General features: G+C 44.8%; 1 protein-coding gene across 2 annotated transcripts in view; it reads right to left on the bottom strand.

Moving 5' to 3' along the window:
* adgrl1a (adhesion G protein-coupled receptor L1a) overlaps positions 1-23,639 on the bottom strand; it is an 89,676-nt gene that overhangs the window by 2,725 nt on the left and 63,312 nt on the right. For both annotated transcript variants that reach the window (XM_068719212.1, XM_068719213.1), the window contains 19 exons: positions 20,120-20,327; positions 19,626-19,890; positions 17,928-18,255; positions 16,320-16,613; positions 14,803-14,906; positions 13,692-13,877; positions 13,456-13,494; positions 11,529-11,709; positions 11,236-11,358; positions 10,107-10,315; positions 9,832-10,005; positions 9,112-9,321; positions 8,619-8,839; positions 8,248-8,314; positions 7,975-8,066; positions 7,675-7,843; positions 7,269-7,424; positions 6,037-6,133; positions 2,938-3,060 (listed from right to left, as the gene is read on the bottom strand). In XM_068719212.1, coding sequence (XP_068575313.1) covers positions 2,938-3,060; positions 6,037-6,133; positions 7,269-7,424; positions 7,675-7,843; positions 7,975-8,066; positions 8,248-8,314; positions 8,619-8,839; positions 9,112-9,321; positions 9,832-10,005; positions 10,107-10,315; positions 11,236-11,358; positions 11,529-11,709; positions 13,456-13,494; positions 13,692-13,877; positions 14,803-14,906; positions 16,320-16,613; positions 17,928-18,255; positions 19,626-19,890; positions 20,120-20,327 — 3,246 coding nt within the window. The remainder of the gene's footprint in view (positions 1-2,937; positions 3,061-6,036; positions 6,134-7,268; positions 7,425-7,674; positions 7,844-7,974; positions 8,067-8,247; positions 8,315-8,618; positions 8,840-9,111; positions 9,322-9,831; positions 10,006-10,106; positions 10,316-11,235; positions 11,359-11,528; positions 11,710-13,455; positions 13,495-13,691; positions 13,878-14,802; positions 14,907-16,319; positions 16,614-17,927; positions 18,256-19,625; positions 19,891-20,119; positions 20,328-23,639) is intronic.

The following is a 23,639-nucleotide window of genomic DNA, read 5'->3' as shown; positions in this document are numbered from 1 at the left end:
TCATCTAAGCCAAAGAAAATACTCTGGATATTTATTTACCACTGGCAGTGATACTTGGATACATACATAATTCAAGCAAAAACCTTGTACAGTAGCAGTTATGTTTATTTTACGACTTTCTTTCAGCACACCACAGATGTTGTGCTTTTTCTCCCAAATTACCATCACACAGCAAAGCAAAAGCCACAGCCTCCCAGAAAGTTATTTTTTTATTGAATTTGAATGCGTAGTTTGACTTTAATCAACGTTCTTCAGTGGTGGTGTGGGTAATTAGACATTCTAATGAAGTGCTCTCCCTACTTCCTCTCCCACTCTCTTCTAAAAATGTCTTCGCTGCCAAGCCTGTGGCCATCAGGCTTGACGTATTGTGCAGAGAGGTTTTAAAATATTTAACAGAAACGCCGCCTTAAATTTCAGTGCTCTGACACTAGGCCTGATACACTGCGGGTGCACACTCAGCCAGCAACCAGCCACACACAGTCATAGTTCTCCTGTATGAAGTAAATATTAATACCGTAGTGGCGCAATTACCAGAACATTCAACGGTTATATGCATCCAAAGAGTAGTGCAGGAATGCAGCAATGCGATAAACAGCCATCAGGCTGTTTACAGAAACTCTGAGAGAGGCAAGTATACACACACACACACACACACACACACACACACACACACACACACACACACACACACACACACACTGGCACTCACACCTGAGTGACCTCCACTCAGATGGACTGTCCCAGGCCACCGAGCAGCCTGATCTTTCTCTACGGCCATCATGAGTTAAAGCGGACTACTTTTTCTGCCTGGGAACAGAAAAACTGTCCTCAAGATTTCTGGCAGTCGCAGCTGTAGCTAAACTTCTAAATCAATTTGTGGCTGTTCTCATGAAGATTCGAGATCTGACCAGATGGCTGGTTAGGCTGTAAGCGCTGTTTGGCTCTGTTCTGCTCAGCCTAGTGAATCTGTCTGACAGCTACAAAGTCTGAAAAAAAAACACACACACACAGGCTCTCGCGCACACACGCACACACACACACACACACACACACACACACACACACACACACACACACACACACACACACACACACACACACACACACACAAAACTAAAAGATATAAGCTATAAGCTAAAAAGAAATGACATGATGCAATAGTTGTATTTTTTGATCATTTATTCATATTCATGATTCATAATTTTATGAATTACTAGTAAAACTAGTATGCTACTTTTGTCACCGTTCCTGAAACCGGAAGTTCAAGGTGTAAAAGGCCAACGTATACGTAGATTTGCGCATGCGTTGTCGGTGCTCAACAGGTCTACTCTGCCTCATGTCACGTGAACACTCCCTCTCTCGCTCTGGCCCGGCGCCTCCCAGCGCACTTCGCTGTAGCAACCTATAGCGGCTTGCGCGGATAGCTTATCGGCTTCCGTCAGCGTGGATATTGCTTACTTGTCTTAAAAAACTAATTTTAAAAACAAAAACAGCTACTGGTAGACCAACACCTGACCTGCGGATAGGGCTGAAGATTAAACGGACTTTTCAAACAGAGTGGTACGTAAAGAAGGACCGGCTATGTGTTAGCAGCATAACATGGGACTTCTGGGACTTGACCGATCTACCAACAGCCAACACGGCCCTGGATGAGCAAACGCTTCGATGTGACCTGTTACCTTGCAAGTGCAATAGCTCTGCCAATCGAGGGAATATTGTTGAATGTTGCATGTGTTGTCAGAAAGAAATGATAAATAAGGACATGGCCGCCACAAGTCCCGTCAGAGATGGACATAATATACATGATGCTCTTGACAGCATCACTGTACAAAGTTTGACCGTCTTGGCTTAGTTGAAAGCAAATAATTCGCAGAGATGTCTGCTAAACTTGATGACAACACATTGAAGATCCTGCCCACAAATCCTTCGATCCACAAATCCTTCGATCTGATTAGATTAAAGTCTGATTTGGTGGGATAATGCTGTTCACAAACAGCCCAAGAGAAAGGGCGCCCGTACAGCTGCTTACTTTTTGGACAGACAATGATCTGCAGCGGACTGTAAACCCGAGGCCACAACACGGTTGAAGCTGGTCTTAACATCTGTGGAGAGGACCTTCTTAAGGAAAGACTTATGGAACCCGGGAGTGCACCTAACAGGGAGGCCTTTAACAACAAAACCACTGTCATCTTCGTCCACAGGGATAGATGCATGGACTTTGTCTACAACTAAAGTAAGTGCATGATTTCTTTTCTTTTTTTTAAGGGGGCTGTACCGAATAGATCCAAGCTTCGAAACTTGTCATGCTCTCTGCAAACAGAAAAATCACATTTCCCCCATTTGTTTAATTAAGGTGATGTCATCGCAAACTATGATGACAACCATTGAAAGCCTCATTCGACATCGCCAAGCTTAAAAAAGACATTCATTACAGCCCTAAAATATGAATTGATTTTTGTACTTGTTTAACCCTTTTATTGGCGTTGTGTATGTTGTGTTATGTTAGGCTACTGGTGCGCCACCACCAGACGTGTGTGTGTGTGTGTGTGTGTGTGTGTGTGTGTGCGCGCGCTATTTCGCATTTTGTAGAATCGATTAAGCTGTTTTTTTCTACTGGTGCGCCAACACAAATATTTCTCTCTTCTTGTCTTTATCCTGATGGGTTGTCGCCAGATGCTCATTGTGCGTGGGTGTGCTATTGCGCATTTTGTAGTGAATAAGCAGTTTTCTGTGGGTGATACCAAGTGCTCTCTCTTTGTTCTTTGTCTGGCTAACTAATATTATATTGTAACTATATTTTATTCAGCCATGTCTAATGTAGAGGTATGATATGCCACACTGATTGTTCACTGCCTAACCAGGCAAAGAGTCCTACACGCACACGCACGCACACACGCACTGACAAGAGTGCACAGACTGGAGTGTTTGGGAGCTAACCGGTAGAGTTGAAGACACCAGGTGAGGGTGGTGTGAAGCTCTCAGCCAGCAGAGTGTTGTAAGGAGAGGTGCCAGTGCGAGTTTGTAACACCGGGTTCGTCAAAAGGTGGTTGCCCATGGTTGCTGCAAGACACAAACATTTAAGAAATAAACAGAGTCATAAATAGGCTCTTATCTTTGTCTCAAATGCAAGCAAAGCAATCACAAGCAGAAACACAACACACAATAGGTGTAGCGCTCTGAAATTCACGTTTCCAGACTCGGTAATAACATCTGGAATCATAAAAATATTTACTGTTTATTCAGATGGGGTTATTTTTTGTTGTGCCGGTGCTTTATAGAGTAATGCATTTCACAGTGTTCTCCTCAATGTTTATGACTGCTGATTGTAACCTTTGAGTAAAAATACAATTGCAGGGGAAAGGTGCTGTTTGGAGCGTTGCCATTATTATTATTTTTTTCCTTTTGGCTGCTGACAATGTAGTCAGATGGGGTAGAACAGTAATGCATGCCATTATGCAGTCTGGGGGTGCAGCCATTGAAACACAGTTAATTTCCCAGTGCAATATGAATGCCACTACAAGACAAATATAATTCAAGGAAATGGCACACAGAATGTTGTATAATGCCCATGTATGGCTCCAGCCTGAGGCAACTCCAACAGAAATGCCATGAAATTAAAAATAGGACAGCATGACGGAGAGTCGTCCTAGGCAAAGTGCAACCTTCAGGTCTCACGCCTACCGTTCATCACACAGCAAGGGAGCAGGGGATTCTAAAAAAAAATACAATAAAATATGCACTCACACAGCTATTTATTTGTCATTTTCCCTCCTTTTTACACTTCCGCTGTCCATCTTTCTGGCATGCCACACAAACCCTCTATTCTCTGGCTCGTTCTGCTGTGTCTTGACTCAACCACATTTCCTCAGTTCCTCGTGCCAGAATTTTTACAAACAACACCAAATTAGTTGGGATTAGCTGCCTGTGTGTACCTCATAGGAATATCTTGTAGAAAATTAAAGGAACCAGCTTTAAGTGGGGAGAGAAAGTAGGGCACAGGGAAGTGTGTGTGTGTGTGTGTGTGTGTGTGTGTGTGTGTGTGTGTGTGTGTGTGTGTTTTGCACGCCTTGTCTTCTGGACACATTACTATTCTCAGGAAGAGATTGTGGTTCATAAAGAAGTGAAGTGGAGAAATCAAAGAGATCTGGGATGCCAGTTTTAACGACACAGCGTCTCTTCTCCAGATTTGGCCTCTTTAATTACTCCTCTATGATGGCGCCTCTCTCTCTCTCTCTCTCTCTCTCTCTCTCTCTCTCTCCTCCCCTCTCTCTCTCTCTCTCTCTCTCTCTCTCTCGCTTTTCTTCTCCCTCCCTCCCCCCTGCGCTCCCCTTCGTCTTTCACTTTCTGCCAACTGACAAACTTTTCTCAGAAGCACAAAAAAAATAAAGGCTTCACAGCACAGTTGTTTGTGTTTGACAGCATAACATGGAAGGAGCCACATTGTGTGTCTTAACAGCCCTGGTGATTGCTCTGTCGTGACGAAAAGCCTCGGAAACTGACCCGCCCGAACACACACACACACACACCCTCACACACACACACACACACACACACACACACACACACACACACACACACACACACACACACACACACACACACACACACACATTGACACACTCACACATACATACATAGATACATACAACCCCTCATCCATGCAGCTCGCTCGTAGCATCCTCTTCCTCGCCCCCTGCCTTGCTCCTGTCACTCTCTTCAATTAGAATAATTACCCCCTGTTCATTCACACGCTAATCAGTTCATTAAAAACAAAATGGATGAAATTAGCATAGAGAGTGACGGCTGATTTAGCAACTGCCTCTGTTGCCTTCATCATCACCCTCCCACCTCCCCAATGCGGAACCTGAGCCAACCTTGATCGTCTCTGTGTCACTGGCGGCTGCAGCGGTGACGCCACCAGTTGCTGAGACAATCGGTGACTCCATGCACATTTTTCACTTCATAAATAATTGCTAGTGCGCTATATATGTACTGTGTGGAGTTCAGTGGGGAGGGCATGCGTCACTGCATTCCGGCAAATAAGAAATGGAATGCAATTGATCCCACACGATAAAAAGGCTGCGGGGACAGAGTTCAAACTAGGGCTGGCAATCTCGGGTTAACTCGCAGCTATAACAATATTTTTCTATAATGATGAATCACAACACATGCAATTCTGTGGACCCTTTTACTGCCAACGTCACGATTACATCACGGTGTTGGCTGGATACAAAACAATGGAAAGACTGGAGGAAAACACAAATCACCTCAAACAGTGGGCTAAAGTTACACATGGAATATGTCCTCTTGCTGTGTTGTTGGGTGCCAGAATCGATATCTCATACGTTTTAAAATGATGAGCTACGAGGCTCTAGCAAGCAACGATATCGGCAACACCTGGAAATTCACAAAACAAAATCAACAAATGAAGCTAAGACGGATGACTCACTATTTCATCACAACTGGCTACAAACCATTTGTGGTTATCATGGAGAGTTGAAAAATAATTATACCCTGTGATGGGTAAGATAAATTAGTATTAATGACTTTAAATACACAACAAATATTGTAAGTCTACCTAATTACAATAACAGGAGTTTATTATGACCGACCCACACACATATTTACAGAACAAGAGTGTTTTAGCTCCGGAGAAGTGCTTTTACTGACCAGCGGCTGCCACAAACTGAAAACCCACCAACCAGCCTTCAACCATATGTTATTCAATTCAAGCCATTACTGCTGCTAACTGCTGTTTACTGGCTGCCCTTCTGGCTGTAGGGCGATCTGAATCATTAGTTGATCTTAATACACCAGGCATGGGAACATATATTTCATCCTCCTGTATCCTATCACATGTGCACATTCAACACTGAATAACAGCGCTTTGCCCTGGCTAAGTGTCCACTCATGCTTTATTTGTCTTTGTTCAATAAGTCTTTATGAGTGTGCCGGACTCCCGTGAGTTTTGTGTGCATTTAAGCGCGTCTAACTTAACAGAGGGGAAAGCAGAGCAGTGACAGAGGGAGGCCTCACCGCGGTTGAGTGTCGGGGTGCTATTGATATCTCCCGCCATGAAAGACGATTCCGTCTGCTTTCGAACCGTGTCGTTCCACATCCTGCGGATCCGACTCTGGAAGAAGGAGCAGAGCTCAGTGAGTGGTGGCAAACAGACAACAAGTTAAATATAGAAACGCGACGGGTAGACTTTGTAACTCAGTGGGGCTGCTGTAATCAAAACTGTGGGGCTCGCTCTAATCCGCAAAGAACAATAGGCAAACACGGCACACAAAGAGATTGAGACGTTGGGTAAAGAGGCACACAGCCATGTCATGTTATCATGAGGGGGGCTAATAAACGTGAGATGTGTAAGACATGATTGCAGTCGCTGATACAATTGTTCTTTGGAAGCATCTTATTACAGTGTGGGGAAGCTTGTTTGTTGATTGTGAGGACTAACTGTGTGTGTGTGTGTGTGTGTGTGTGTGTGTGTGTGTGTGTGTGTATATACAGTATGTGTCTGTGCCATAGCGCAATATGCCAGCATGCACAGTATTTCCGGATGTCTTGTATGGTGCCCGTGTCTATATTTAGTACAAGGACTTCAAAGGATATCTTTATTAATTGGTCATGTACTGTGTGAAGCACAGGGCTGCCAGTAATGGATGGAAACTGAAAAGTAAAACCTTTGCAACAGAAACGTCTAATGAACACGTCGTGTATATCATGATGTAACGTACTTTAATTCTGCTCTGTCACTGAGAACAGCATGTGTTGGAACACTGGTGTTTCACTTGCAGCGTTTGTCTTTTTGTCATTGGCAAATGAAAACAATTTGACTGTGTGCTTAAAAGTAAGTAAAGTAAGTAAATTTGCGTGCTTGTGAAGTAATCGATGAGTCATTTGTATTGATCAGGTGCACTCATTTTGTGGTCTAGAATGTTACATAACAGATCTTTTTAAAACGAGGAAAATATAGCAGCTGGGGGAAGGAAATGTCCCTTGTTTCCAAAGCTATTTATCCTTGTTTTAACACCCTTTTTGACAGTGTTCTAAAAAAAAAAAGTCAGATTGTATCAAGACAGTCTGAGGGGCTGATTTCTACTGAAATCATCTTGCCGATCAGGCACATTTACTTTTCATTTGTTCAAAGAAAAATATGATTTTAAAACTCAACAGTGCTCTGGTTTACGTGCAAAGATGTCCGAACAATTACACCCGCGTCGTGTGTGTGCTGCTTAGCGTGTGCGGGTCTGTCTTGCCCGCACCTGTCGGTGGGCGGCTGCGTGGCGAGCTTGGCTGCCGCTGTAGTAGCGGTTGTTGGCACGTAGGCCCGAGTTCTTCAGGGAGCCGTGGGAGCTGGTGGTGGAGGTGCGGCTGCAGCAGTAGGAGTGACGCAGACACTTACTGTACTCCTTATGGACCTGTAAAGAAACAACACCACCGGCACAGCGGGCAGGTTTTAAAGCCACTCACAAACACAAACACTTAGTTTCAGAAGCCGGGGCCCAATGTGGAGCAGCATAGGCTTTTAACACAACAGAAAAATGCAGTCACTCTGAACATGTATGCTGAATATTAATCTCACATGCACATCCATCTCAACAACATTTCATCTTCTTATTCAAAACTTTATATATAGCAAGTCTTCAGAGACCAGTCTTGTATCGTTACCTTCTTCTGAAGTGCGCAGTGGAAGATGAAGATGAACATGCCCTGGAAGGCGTTGAAGGTGGTGAAGAGGTATGCCATGATTACCGTGTTCTCATTGATAAAGAGGAGGCCAAAAGCCCACGTCATTCCCAGCAGGAACAGCAGAGCAATGGCCCCCAGAGCCCACGACCTGATGGCAGTGCAGTGGACATGGAAATATTGACAAATAATGACTTGATGCACAGAGTTATTGAATCAATTTGGAATCCATCTGACGGCGTGGCTTATTTATCATAAATTATTTGAATAATTAGAACTCACTTGATGTTATCCAGGCGGCTGGAGTCAGGTTTGAGTGCTGAAGAGTTGCGGATCATCTTGTGTAAAGTGATCATGAGGAAAATGAGGTTGAGCTGAGGACGGAAGATGGGAAGAATCAAATAAATGTGTGGTGAACTTTACGGTGTGCACCAAAAGTACTGGCTTTGCACCATTAATAACCTCATAAAGCAGGCACGGTGAAATACTTTTGGTTTGATTGGCTGATATCAAAATAGAGAGGGTAATAATACTGTCTGACAATAAAGCTAATACCATAATAACAAATGAAACGGGTCCAATGAAGCTCCAGATGAAGTAGTTATCCACTCGCAGCCAGCATCTGGAGTGGCACAAAGGAGAAGAGAGAGTTACACACAACTAAGCTCACCAACACACACACACACTCAGACACGCTCACACACACACACACACACAGGCAGGCATGCACACACTATTTCCCTGTCTCAGCGGATTATCTTATGAAGGCTAATCATCAGGCTTTGGTGAAGTGTGTTCAGAAAAGCCAGTCCGCAGGGAGGTGCAAGAGCCGTTCACACAGCACTGCATATTACAGTTCCAGCTGGGGGAATAGCATAATCCTACTTCTCAATCTGCAGGTGCAAAAGACCCGTCTTCACACGTACGCTTTCTTGGTCCCATAGCTCCTGTAGTCTATGGCCGCGGAGATGCCCACCACCAGTGCGGGGAAGCAGTAGCCACACAGATAGTAGTACTTTTTGCGGGAGTACTCGCTCTCAAAGACCTCCACCAGCATGAGATAGAGTTGCACACCCTCCAGACACATCCAGGAGAAGGCAGCCAAGAAGAAGAAATGCAGAAGGCCAGCAAAGATGGGACAGGCAATCTGAAGACGGCAGGAAGGGAGAGAGTAGAGAAAAGAAAAGAGGAGGAGGATTGAAAATATTAGAATTAAAGAAAGGAAACGGTTAAGATCAAGGACGTAGTTTTGAAAAATTAAAAACTGACCTGATGATGCAGAGTTTTAAAGGAGGATATGTAGTGTAGTGCAATTATTTGTATCTATTTTTTAAAGATGTATTTCCTTTCTAAGAAAACAAGCAAAACCTTTTTCATGAGTGAGACCCGAACATCCTTGACGGGCATCTAGTAACTCACATGGTATTCCGTCTTGTCGATGCCGATGAGGAAGAGCAGCTCGGCGATGAAGAGATTGATGCAGAGGTTCTTGTGGATGGTGTTGCGGTCGGTCTGCAGGCCCCGCAGGAAGCAGAACGTGGAGATGCAGATGGCAAGACACACTAGGGAGATGACGATCCCCACCCAGGTGATCACAAACAGGATCAGTTCGTGCATTCGCCCCGGGTACTGAGGTCCGGGTAGCGTCGCGTAAACAAACACAGAAGAATATAGGACAAGGCAGGGTAATAGAAGATGGGGAGTACAGAGATAGATGGGAGAATAGTGGAAGGAAGAAACAATAGGGGGATAGATAGACAGAACAGGGGGAGGGGAGAGAAAGAGCAAAATTGCTTTATTTAATATTTGTAAATATATGCAAGGAGCTAAAGTGTAGAGACAAGAGACAAGACGTCCTGGAAAAAAATACATGACATTCAAATTCATGTGAATGTCAGCTAGAAGTAGCGGGACATGAATTTTTAAGCATGTGCCTCCCTGAATGTCGGAGTGAAGGAAGGAAAATAGGAAATTCAAAACAAAGAGCTTGTCAGCCTTGAGAGGGTACATTAATGTGCATGTGTGTGAGGGTGTGTGACTGAGAGCCAGCAAACGCTAATGCTCGCACGAATGAACGTCTGCATAAATTACCCGGCTTCAATTTTTAACCGCGCGCCTGCCACGCCCTTGTTTACTCACATCGGGTTCGCGGTGAGCCATGAGCACGGCGAAGTTGGTGAGGTGGCTGCAGGAGCAGGTGGTGTGTGTGTTGTTGGTGTCCAGCAGCTTGCAGCCCTGCGACGACCACTGGCCCGTCATGGAGCGCTCGGAGTAGTTCCAGAAGGAACAATTCGGAGTGTTATAGTTCTCCAACTGAAAAGAAAAGAAAAAGAAAAGCAAGGAATGATGTAAAAATGTGAAGTTGGAGTCTATGTGAATGAAAATTGAGTATGACATTGACTGAATTAAGCCACCTGTAGGTGTTTGAGAGTGAAGACCACGGGCTCGATGAGAAACACCCTGCTGGACTCTTTGTTGATGGAGGCGGCGATCACGTGGGAGTTGACCGCCAGGCGCTTCTTATCGTGGCCTGACCCGTCAACTTCCATCTTCACTGTGGCGTTCTCAGTGGACAGGAAGGATCCCACGTTTTTGTAGAGAATGAACACCACCTTGACTTGTCCTGCACATGGAGGAGGAGGAGGAGATAAACGAAGAGAAAGAGAGTGAAGGGAAAAGAAAGCAAAAAAAAAAGGCCGGCGTTATTTGAAAAGGGAGATGCAGACGGAACGATAAAGGGAGGAGGAGGAGGAGGAGGAGGAGGAGGAGGAGGAGGAGGAGGGGAAAAAAAGACCAAATTCAGAAATGGGGGCATAATATGGTAATGGCAGTGAGAGTGACAGAGATAGAGGGTGGGGAGTGACAGGGTGAGCGAGAGGGAGACAGAGAGAGAGAGTTAGTGAAGGTTAGAATGATGGTAAGGACCGTTTCATTTTGACTGGTGGAAGAGAGCGAGATTTAATGTGGAGGGCAATGGAACATTCATCCCTCAAGCATTCACAGATCTCTTATTATTCCATATGAATATTTCATGTGCGTTTGTTTCAATCATTCTAATCTCGTTCCCACTGCAGAGCCGAGCGGAGACAGAAAACAGAAAGGGGTATATGGGATGAGGGGCCGCGGAAGGGAGGAGGGGAGAGGGGGATGACAGCGGTGGGGGTTAGAAACGAGAGATGAGAGAGGGGGATAAGGCGGCGAGGAGACGGAGCGAGGGGATGGAATGGGGAAGAGAGAGGAGAGGGAGTGCTGAGATTGCTCTGTCAGACTGGGGCCGATTGTAATCTACACGCCTCCCCAGCTATTCTATTAAGACTGCTGTTAAGAAACCATCAAGAAAAGAAATTGTCTCAGCACTTTTGTTAATCTGATTAGCCTATTATTATGAACCAATAATTTAGTCAACTGCATGCAGATTGTTTTAAGCTTGCATGAAACGGAAACATAAAAGTGAGCTCCACAGGACAGTACAATTTATCAGGCCGTGGGGGGTGGGGTGAGGACGGGGTGGGGTGAGGACGGGGTTGGGTGGGGGCTGCTGACCGTTGCGACTGTACTGTTTGATAGTGGAAGCTGAAAGCTGGATGGTGCTGTCGCTGGCGTAATTCTGTGGGAAGGACAAGTCCTGCAGGTCCATCTCTGTGTTCAGGACATGCACCTCGAGATCTGATGGGGGAAACGCAGCACGCAAAAGTTAAAGGAAGACTTCTACGCCGTCAAATACGCAAAAAAATAGAACACACAAAGAGAAATTTAGATTCACTGCCTGGAGGTTTGTTTCCACAAACTGTGGGTCATCCATACATTCACTATAATCATCAATGCTGTTTTCTTACCAATGCTGGGCGCTCGGTCAGAAAACCGATTCCCGTACATGTTGTTGGCCAGCAGGAAAGCTCCCTTTTCCAGCACGTCCAGTAGCATGGTGGCAGTGTGCGCCTGCTCTGTGCTGTTCATGTCCTGCCACGACTCCAGGGCCTCAGGACGCAGCAAGTTGTCCACTGTCTGCACCACCGCCTGGCACATGCAGGAGACACGACATGCCTTACTGTTACCGAGAACACTTTACAACAAGGGACACAAAACCCAGAGTAGTCGACAAGGAACGAGTAACAAACGGATCAGGATCCAATCGGTAATTAATGAATGGCTTATGCGTAGTTCCAGATAAAATGTGGATATTTAAATACATTTAAATGCTCTGAATAATGTTTTTTTCTTTCTCATAACTTATTCCTACTTAATTTTTAGTAGCTATTTCTCAGTCCACTAGGATTTTGTAATTGTCAGATAATAATTAAGTAAAGGTCCACCCCTAACTGTTTTACTATGATATTCTACTCCACATGAGGGGACAAAAAAAATCCCTTGTTTCTACTACAAAAATAATTTGTTTTTGTGCCATATACAACTTGGAAAGTGAAAAACTACTAAAAAATGTGTTAGAATGCAGAATCACAGATATCTACAGTAGTAGCTAATTATTAGACACTCTAGAGACAGTCTGTTCTCAGTTTTCAGGAAGTGCTGTTAGATATTAATCAGCTATCTATTTATTATCAGTTGGTTCTTGATTTGTTTATCACATGCCCTTGGTAATCACTCTTTGTTTTGTGTCATATTGTTAAGTGAAATCATATTACTTGAGCACTTTAAAGTACAAAGTCACTATGATTCCACTATAATTTCCTAGAAACTCACCACTCCTCTGCACTACATTTATTACTGTGCTATGTCAGACATATTACTTTTCTATTTCACACTTACAATTCATTTAATGGCAATTTTGATGGTTGTATCAGCTATCCAATTTATTGGAGTAGCCTGCTTGATGAATCATGTAATTCTCTTGCTCAGGCCTCTCAAAATGAAGGATTGACTGCTGCGTGGAATAAAGAGCATTGCTGTTAACAAAATGAATTCGGCATCAGAATGCGCTCCGTCGGCTGGAAAAAGAAAAAGACGGAGGGTGTTTTTGGTTCATCCACTGAACAGTACGGCGCTAACTAACCACGGGTCAGTTACACACGACACAGCAGCTCTAAAATTCATCTTGCGCCAACAGAGATGAGAAGATGTGGTGTCATATTACAGTATGCTGCAGACGGGTCAAGATACACCAAAAAGACTGTGTGCTGCAGAGCGCATGCATTTCATCATTACAGAGAGGCGCACACACAAGGCCTTTTCATGATATTAGATTACAGAGCTCTCACAACCAGAGATATTGCACACATATTGGAAAAGAACAGAAGGGCGTAGTAACACAAACTGTTGCCTTTTTATACAGTACTATCGTCAAATTACATTTTCCCAGAGCCATAGATATTGTAGCCTTTTGTGCAATGCAATGAGCAAAAGCTCAATATTACACACTAAGGATCAATCGCAGTCCAACTAAGCAAAGCTTATGTCGAAGACAGATGACCTCCACATAACTCATATTTCATACATATGTACATCATGAGCAATTGGAAAAACTACAAATCAGCTTTCACTACTCTGGGAAATACTGCAACGTCTGCCAGGAGTTATACCAAAAGTTACTCTCACTGCTCTTTGGAAAAAGAAAAAAAAAGCCCAGAAATTCTGTAAGTGATGATTCCAAAGGCAATATAAATCAAAATACAGAGCACTGAGCCAAAGGAATCTCATTCTCAAACCCAGTCTACTCAAGGATTTATCTTCCCCCAGTTATTCTAAGTCGCAGAGCAGTCCTACTCCGCAGGCATGTAAAGCAGGCAGATAAAAGGGAAAAGCTACCTGGATGTAGGCCCGACAGGTCCGCTCTCGCTTCTGGAGCTGGAAGGGAGAAAACAAAGCACGGAATTAAACGGCTAAACAAAAAAAACAAAAAAAGTCCGTAAATTAAAAACTCACTCGTCCTTGCATGTGCACTAGGGGGGTAAATTCGCATTAACCTCAGCACCCCTTTCTAATGCTTGAATTAAATACAGGCGCGTGTGTGTGCTTATGCGCGTGTTTACACTTTGCTCTACCTTGTTGTAGTTTCGTGCAGCAGACTCCTTGTTCGCGGGCCTCAGGGCCTGAAGCTGGGCATCCAGTATGTCCAGCAGTTGCTCAATCAGTCGCACGGACGAGCTCACATCTCCGGCCTGGATCCGACCCCGGGTGTGGTTCACCAGCTCTCCTGCTATGTTGGCCGCATTCTCACCGCTCTTTATCTGCACGTGACCACACGCAAACACGTACACGTTTACATATACAGCGACAGTGTAATGATAATACAGCTGATCTGGTTTTATTCGTTGAGTCATATTCAAAGCGGGAGGAAAACTAACTGTTTAAACGTTTACATGTGTACTAAAATGAAAAGAAACCACGTTTTGAGGTAGTCTCATCTCTGTCATCAGTCCCTCTTGCATCGTTGTAAACAAAGATGGACCTTGTAGAACCGATCGTGAACTCTTTATGCTCCCTTGTGCTGTTTCACTTGCAAATCACACCCTTAGCAACCACTTTGCTATTGATTTTTGCCAAAAGGAGAAGGTATAATGGATTCTTTCAACGATGTTACTTTTGACCGTGATGCTGCGTTCCCTTCCAGGCACATGGACATACTTAAAAAAACCTTTAAGAGAGCCGATCAAGGGTAGGCATGGCTAAATAATCTGGGTTATCTCCTGCTGAAATGTAGCCGCGTTTAACGACTTACTTTTAATTCACATTTATATGGACTGAAATCTGATTACTGCCCAAATTGGGATTGATCAGAATACTACTCTGAATATTAGTGAGCCGAGGTCAAATCATGTTTACATACTGCACAGGTATAATGCATTATGTGAGACTATTTTGGAGAAATTGAAGTGGCAGAGTACTTTGCAAGCTGCAAGGCCATAGGCCTGATTTTTTCAAATAATTTAACCAACTGTGATTAAAGTATATTATGGAAAAAAAAAAGAGTTAATTAAGTATCAAGAGCAAATGCCTTGTAATGAAGGGCCAATTGAAATGAGCGTGTTTTAATCAGGCCAGCCTTGGAGATATGTTAATGTGTGTGTGGAGGTGGACAGGGAGGATGGTCGGGGCTGTGGGGCAGAGGACGGGGACAGACCCGTGGCCAGAGGGTACGGCTCCAGGTCTCACCTTCTGGGCCACCTGGTTGACCCACGGGGAGGTGCAGTTACTCAGGTCAGGACCCCGCGGGTTCCACATGACCTGCTCCACCATGCACTGGAACGAAGCGATGCCTGGAGACGAGCAGAGGGAGAGGAAACAGAGAGAGGAGCGGGAAGTAATGGATAGATAATAAGCGTTAGGTGTCTGCAATTAAAGAGGAAAGTGTGAAGGAAAGGAATGAGCAAAAAAAAAATAAAAAAAAATGGTGTGATAGAATTAGAATTATTTTCTCTACCCAAGAAAAATGGAATGAAATGAATTTTAAAAATGCAATAGTCAAAGTGTTTGAAGATGAGAGGTAAGAAGGAGGGAGGAGGTAGAGTAAAATGGGTCACAAGTGGAAACGGTTCAATAATGGAGTGTAGAGCAGTGACAAAGTACGGGGAGAGAAAGGGAGGAGGAAGACGGCAGGGCCGGAACGGGCCTTCATGGGCTAAAAGAAACTGTTCAAAAGGAATACATGCAGACGTACCACATGGCATTTACTGTGTGCACACAGCCACACACACAACAAAGGCATGTATGATGCCTCACTGTCAAATAAGAACACCCTGAAGTGAAGCGCTTTCCACCAACTCTCATTTCCAGCGTGGTCTCTCATGTTCCGTGGGTTCAGAGAAAGGACACCACGTGGGGATAAAACCAGAGAATGGTCTATATGCTGCTGCTAACACAAATAACCAACGTCAAGTCACAAAGACGAGGCTGGGAAAAGAGGAGATGAGAGACCACACAGAGAGAGAGAGAGAGAGAGAGAGAGAGAGAGAGAGAGACACAACGGATGAGCAGAGATGAGAGACGATGCGGCAACGCCTCACAGTTGTAGAGGGATCAGAGCAGATGTGGCGTTGCATTTCATACCGCCTTCTTCTCTCTCTCCCAATGATTTTTTTCTCCTCCTCTCTCCTGCTTTTCTCTATACTCTCCTCCATCGGCCACAGATTGGCTTTGAGAGCTCTGCCAAGATGCGGCAATTAAGCCAGCTGCTAATTTAACGTTACTGCCGTTCACAGAGAGAACATACAGAAACGGCAAACGGCGTTTGGAGCGAGAGATGGAGGGAGATGTCTTTTTGATTGCTGCATGTTGAGAGGTATAGAAACTAGCATGAAGGGAGGTAAAGCCTGTGTTGTCTAGCCTTTCATTTCATTATTCGCCACTTCCAATCAGCTCTGTTTCTGTGGGAGATGAGCCTTTCATATGTAGAGGACTGGCTTTCATCTGCGAGTCCTCGGGGGACTGGGCCTGCTGGTGGGACCAACGCAGGGACAGAAGAGGACAACAGTGGAAAAAAACAACTGCGAGCGCACAAACATGCTGATCACTAAGGCACACGCAGAGAGATATATTGCACACACAAAACACCCGCATGCCTGGAGAACATACCGTGTGAGTACACTCTAACATGATGATGATGTTTGTTTAATGGAGAGGAAAAAATGCACACCAGTTTTAAAAAAATACACACAGGCAGACGTCCTCACCTAGAGACCCTTTGGGACATGGGCGGTCTACTGTTTCCCCTCGCTGCGTGGTGGGCCACCGGACGCCACGGACCAGCTTGGCCTCACAGACGTGGTTCTCCGGGCCTTGAGGAGGGCGAGGTGGCTTGCGGGTGACGGGCACAGTGGCTGTGATTGGGCGAAGATCAGGGTGCTTGTTGATGGAGCCGATCGGGCGTGAGGTGGGGGTCACAGGGCGGGCGGTAGAGGGGCTGGCACTGGAGGTGAAGGGCCTGGTTGGAGGAGTGGTGGTCACTTGGGTGGTGGTCAGAGGGCCTGAGGTAACCCAACAGTGGTACAGAGAGAACAGACGAGTTAGAGGCCACAAATGAGACCCAGAGTGAGTGAGAGGCAGAGAGTTACAAAAGGATGTAAGGGATTTGTTAGAGAGCAGCAAAAGCCGACAGCAAAGCCGAAAAATATCAAGAGAGTGAAGGACACATGCATGTGAATTTAAGATGTTTCTCAGAAGTTGAGTTCAAAAGTTAGCCTGACAATAATTGGGGTGACAAATACTTTTTTGAGCCTCTCAAAAGCCTGCTTTTCAGAGAGATGAGAGAAGCAGGGGAGGAGGTGCAGAGAACACATCATCTCAAGTCAGGGAGGAGTAAATAATTGATCAAATGTATCAGAGAAGTCACCATCACTAACAACCAAACCTAATGCGAAGATAAAAGCAACACATCACAACTACAAAATCCTAGCTGATCAAACGCAGAGGCAGCGCGCATGCTGAAAGTTGCTGCCCGTGTGTCTCTGCCTCTTCTCTCTCTGGGCCTAATTCGAGCTTCATACAGGCCTTTATGCAGCTCAGATCTAGGCCTACAATACATCCAAACCTCCCTCTCATATTGATGGACTGCCAAAACGCAGTGAGGTGTCCTCATTTTATCCTCCCCCTTATCGCCTCAGAATGACTTTTTCATTATCCATGACACAGAGAAGTTGATATGAAGTGCTATAGCAGTCATACCTGAGAGGCTGCTCTTTACTGTAACTATGGCTGGGGATGGAAATACAATGGTTTGATATCCGAGGCACCCAAATGTCAGATAAGAATCAGTCACAAACACCTTCTGCATAAGCCCAGATCAAGCAAAAAAATAGTTTTTTTTAAAATACAGTCATTGCAAGTGCATAATAAGAACTGGGTATCGGCACTCAATACCTTTTTGTCCACCGAAATAACCCAGTACCAAGTAGAATCGAAACCTCTAAAGTCAAACTGTACATGCATTTGATCCTTTTCGTGTTCTTCAATTTAATGCAACGTGTGATTGGCCCTCTACTGCAGCAGCTACGAGCAATACAGATGCGACAGCTAACCTTGCCAACAGCGCGAACAGTGGCAATAGTGCTGACAAAGCCAACAGTTTTAATCTGGGCGGGGGGGGACCGGAGGGTGGGCGCTACATGGTCTCGCCACGTGGGTCAGGGGATGGCGCTGAACGAGCGATGTGCGCTGTGACGGCAATAAGCTAGCCAGTGGGACATTCACATGATGGGTATGGTATTAATCACTCTAATGGTGTCTGTGTCACAGGCTTCCCTACTGTGTTTCTGTGTGTTCTCAGTGGGGTCACTTCTTACCCGTGGTGGGGTCCGGCGGTCCAAACTCCAGCGGGTAGCGCAGCACATTATAGTTGTTCCAGACATAAAGCTGGTTGTCTCGAGGGTTGTAGTCCACAGAGGAGATGTACTGATAAGGGTTGGGGAAAGGGATGTTGACGGGCTCCTCGCGGGCTCGGTTGGTATTGTAGGCATACATCACCAGGTCGCCGCCTGATTCGCTGTCATCGTCCTGGTAGACGGAGCGCACTGCGTAAAGCACGCCACACGCCATGAAGGCGTTGGATGCCATCCTCTTGTCAAAGCTCGTCTCCCAGGTGCCTTCAAAGCGCAGGGTGTAAGGGTTCACCTATGGGTAGAGAGGAAAGGCTGAACTCGGCCAAGGCTCATTGTATAATCGATCATACTGGGAAGCTTGAAGAGACAAAGTGGGGGGTACTTTTGTCTTCAGTTTCTCAGCTGCAGAGATCATAAAAGTACTAAGTCAAATACTATCACAACTAAAAGAGCAAGTCTATTTACATTGGATTTCTTGAGATCCTTTTTTATCTCTGTGTGCCGTTTTATTAAACTTTGAAAATGATTTGATGTAACATTTTCATTATTGCTCATGTTTACATAAGCCCACAGTAGCACAAATGGTACTTCTGTACAATAATGTTTGGATTTAGAAACACTTGGAAAAGCATTCAAAAAGTAATTAAACCTCCAGCTTTAGCTTTGGAGAAAAGATATTTCTTTGCTTTTATGCAAAGCTGCTTCTACTCATTATATTGTACCTACAAACTGTATGCAGAGAAATAATAGAGACTTCCATGTGTTTGTTGCTCTCTAAGTAAGTAGGAAAAAAATCCCCAGAACCAAAACAATTCCTTGATGATGAAAGTGATCACTTCCTTATTTATTACTTTGTTGTGCCATTATTCTGCACCCTCATAGCTCATGCAGGGTTTGATATTTTAGATGGATAGCTTAACTTATACAGTTAGAAAAACAATTTCATGGTTAGGTCAAAGATAGTGATTATAAATGGGACCTGTCTATCCGAGCAACACATTAATTCAAACCCTGTTTGTGTGGAAAGTTGCTGGCTGATTGCAGTTTTGTTTGTAAAGAAACAAAGAACCAACTTGTATTAAAATATGAATGTTCTGAAGTTCACAGAGATGGATCATGTTTTGAGTTTGTCAAGTAAGCGGGGCAAAGAAATGCGATTAATTTACAACGGTCTACATAGTATATGATTCTAAACTATTTCTATACAAGTGAGTAGACTACCTAAAGGTATCACATTTCAATCCATTCATTATCTTTAACCGCCAATCGCAGGGCTGACACATAGAGACAAACAACCATTGACGCTCACATTCACACCTACGGGCAGTTTAGAGTGATCAATTAACCTAAGAGCACCCGGAGAGGACCCACACTGAACACATTTGAAGTCTTTAAATCATACAATGTTTGCAGCCATAAAGAAACTAGTTGTGGACCTACAAAACATATAATACAATATTTGGATATGAGGGGATTTGAGGGGCCAGAGCCTTTTGCAGATCATTTTATGTGACCCTTTTCATCTCATTTGTCAGTGCACCTGTGTAATCTCAATAGTGAGTAATTCATGTGTGACATATGACCTTTCGCCTGACTAGTCAGATGAGATTTAGATATAATCCACATCTCATCCCCCTTCTGTGCAGCGCAGTGCTCTCCCACCTGGCTGACTACCAGTCGTCCATTGTTTGCCTCAGTGGCGTAGATCACCCAGAGGCCGTTCTCATCCACAGCCAGGTCGATGTCCGACTTCCCTCCCCAGCGGTAGGGCGAGGTGTCGTGGTAGTTGGCATTCGTGATGATGGCCTCGCCGCTCTTGATGCGCGTCCGTAGGTCATACTTGACGATGTTTCGCGTGCGTTCTTTATTGTAAAATACTGCACCGTCGTACACCACAAACCCCGTGCCGTCAACTCTGTTGGGCAACCTGTTGAGAGAGAATCACATGAGCGTAGCAGGAATCGAGTAGAATAAGTCCATTCATCTACTCCGCATGACTGTCATGACACAATCCTACACGACGGCAACACTGTGAGCAAGCTGACGCCACAGTGGGACCATTCTGCTATCACCATCCATATCCACATCAAAAGCCAATAAATCAATACAGCAACAGATGCTATTTGATCAACCAGGACTGTGGGAGGCGCCCTCACTTGTAGGTGGTGGTGGCTCGGTTCTGTTTGAAGTCTTCCCAGGAGGCGTACTCGTACAGCATGTCAGTTCGATAGGGGGTCCAGGGCATGACGTACAGCCGGTCCCCAGACTGCAGCGGGTCCTTACACCACGCCCCCGCCTGGTGCTCCGCCTCCTGCAAAGAGCTGGCCGCCTGAACCCGCAGCAGCGTTCCCGGGCACACAAAGACTGGAGCAGGGGAGGCGTGTTGCAGCAGAGAAGAGGAGAAGAAGGAAAAAAAGGAAAAGATAGAAAATGAAAACGAAGCATTGTATAAATGAAAGATATCATGGAGATGGCAGGGGAGGGAGAGAGGACATGGGAAATAGCCAATGACCATGAAATATAGAACAGGAGAGAAAGACATGTAGGAGACAGAACAAAGATGTGAGTAGATAAAAGTAAGTTGAGGATTGAAAAGGAGACAAAGAGTTGGAGGAGAATTGGAGTGAGAGGGAAGAGATGTACAATATCAGATTTATACTGAAGGAACATATGAAGGCTCATTTGTAGAACATCAGCGTTGTGGTCGCAAAGCATCTGGATATGATAAATGGGAGATTTCTGGCTGCAGCCGCGGCTTAGTTGTAGTCTCTAATCTAATTTATCTTGGCCTTCTTTTTATTTGATTATGCATTTTCTATTTGAAAGGCCTCTGCTACTGGGTGGTAAAACAGTAATTGCGCAGCTTGTTTTATTAGGACTCAAATTTGGCTCTCAGTCAAGAGTAATGCCTCAAAGAAAAAAGCATCCCAGGGCAAAGATGTGAGGTTGGCCAGGCCTCCCCTTCCTCCGCACCTGAAACTTGGCTTCACACAACCACACGGACAAATTCAGACACACGAAACGGCCCTTACTCCAAACACAAAACAGACGCACACACAAAAATACATGGGAACCCTTACACACAATCTGTATACCAAACAAGAAAACACACACACAGATGATGTCTACTTTAGGCAGGTGGAGGTCATCCACTGGGGACTGGTGTAAATTGGCTGGCGGACGCTCTGTGTCCCTGCCTGACAGAGAGAGTGCCCTGGGAACACTGGGCATGTCAGGTGATATATGAGGAAAGCTGTTGGCATCCTCGCCACTCTGACGTCACAGTGGTAGAAGAGAGAGAGAGAGAGAGAGAGAGAGAGAGAGAGAGAGAGAGAGAGAGAGAGAGAGAGAGAGAGAGAGAGAGAGAGAGAGAGAGAGAGAGAGAGAGAGAGTGAGAGTTGGAGGCACTTCAGAATAAAACAGCTGAGGAGTCCCCACATCTCCTCTGCCAACTTATTTATGTGGCTCTCTGGCTTGGGGTTGCGACAGAACCAGACACCTGCTGGTCACCACATGATTGAACGTATCTCTGAACTAATTGGACACTGCAGGGGCAATAGGACACAGATGACACACAGCACACACAGATGCACAGACAGCCACACACATACCATCCCAACGCACACAAAGATGGTACACGACATGCATGCACAAGCTGACACGCATGCATACGCTGTCACACAGTGACTGTTAGAGTGATGGATCAGTGTGGGCTCAAACTGTCTTGAATATTGCATGGAGTCTGGAGCAGGAGGGGAATCATAATGGAGAGATGGAGCAGCTTCAGGCTTTTGGAAATCCAGCTTTCTCTTTCCGCTGCCTGTCGTGCTGCTGTTGTTGTTAGTGGCTGGTGATCTGTGGTGCTGGGCCACTTAGGAATCTGCCTGTTCTGTCTGAGGGGGTCCAACAGGGATTGAGACCGGCAGCCAAACAGGCATCTAATCAAGCTCAGGCATAAACAAACAGTCTGAATACAAACTCTTCACAGGGAGGAGGCTCGTCATGCTCCATTGTCGAACCAAAATGCTCCCACGAAAGCAGGGATGCCTGAGGTGTTTGCTTTGCAATTATGAACATGAAATAATGGTGGGAGCAATGGTTAAATCTGGCACTTTCAGACAGCTGAACAATGAACTTCTTGACTAACATCTATGCCAATTCTAATGGATATGACATTTTTATTAATCCGAACACAGCATGCGTTCACTGCAAAAAAAAAAAAAAAAAGCGGAAGTTGTGCTCCAAAGCATTTCAAATAGAGGCTGTAAAAGGTGAGGTATTATCGGAGCAGAAAGCTATGGAGTGGAAAAAAAACAACCACTGAAAGTAGGACACTGCCTCAAAAGTACAATGCTACTGTAAATAGAGAAATAAACAACATGCAGAAAGCAATGCAGCGGCTCTGCATGTAGGTGACCCATAAACAAAGCCAGGAACATTCTGCCTCAAGGTAGAGTAAAGGACAAAGATACACAAACATGCAAGCTGTTCTCTCTACAGTCGCAAAAAAGGACGTCCAACCAAAGACAAGTAACTATGAATATGAACGCTGGCATTCCAACTCTTCTGCTTCCACGATACAGTGAGACTGATGTATAGGTCATTACAGTCAGGGCTCTCAGCTAACCTTTTCACCATCCTCCCGGAATAGGACCCGAAATTAATGTGGACCATCCATTAATTTTAAATCTTATACCTTATCTATCTTAACTTCATCATCATTCAAAGAGACCTTCAACATAAATGAAACATCAAAAATGTATTTGTTAAATGGTTTATTTATGATTAGCATGTCTGTTTTGAGTTTGATGTTAACAAAGAAGCTAATGTAAATTAAAATATGTCTATGTGTAAAAAGTAGCAAACGTCTCGCATCGGGCCCCAATAAAGCTAGAAGCGGCCCTGCTTGCTGGCGTGTCTTGTAGTTGGAAGAGGTGCTGTACATGATGCTCTTGTCATGGGGAGAGATGTAGCTTGTTACCAAGGACAAAAGGTATAATGAAGGAATCTCCCTGCGGCCTTATTACCCTTCGGGGATGAAGAGGAGTAAGGAAGTATATAAGCTTTGCTGCTGACTGGCTAGCTTGCGGTTTCCGTATGCCGTTAGCTAACTGGTAACGTTAAAATGAATAGTTGCATGCGTACCTCATTGACCTGGGTTGAATTCCCCGATGCTACTGCGGCTGTCAGAAGGTCAGAGGTGTGTGCCGTGGGTGTGTTTATGTTGTCTAGGAGGCTTAATAATAAGAACTGCATGTTACACAAAACATGCAGTCAATTTCATTACAATTCTGTAAATATTATTATATTTGATTTTTATAAGCAATAATAATAGCTTAGGATTTGATCTGGAGCTTTAGAGGAAGAGGCATAATGTTCTGAGTCTTGACTGGCTGTAATGTGTGGGGAAGAGAGAAGAATGCACTACAATCTATCACGGCACCAAAAGAGTTGTTTTTGTCTGCAATACAATTCACTGTCACTACATGAAGCTCGCCACGGTGTTCCCCCCACAAAATATTATTGCACCTAACCTTCTAACCCTCTCCTAAATTGGTAGCACTCTGTACTCTATTGGGCTCATCATCACAACAACACGGCGGCGCAGCGTAGACCAACCGTCTCTGGCTTCCTCCTCCCCCATGTTCCTCTCTCACCCTCCCCTCCAATGCGAAC

The sequence above is a fragment of the Cebidichthys violaceus genome, unplaced genomic scaffold (assembly GCF_023349555.1).
Source record: "Cebidichthys violaceus isolate CVI_PGR_0920_01 unplaced genomic scaffold, fCebVio1.0.p SCAF_23, whole genome shotgun sequence".
Lineage (NCBI taxonomy): Eukaryota > Metazoa > Chordata > Actinopteri > Perciformes > Stichaeidae > Cebidichthys > Cebidichthys violaceus.
Note: the sequence above shows the minus strand (reverse complement) of the source record. Positions and strands in the feature narration are given on the sequence as shown.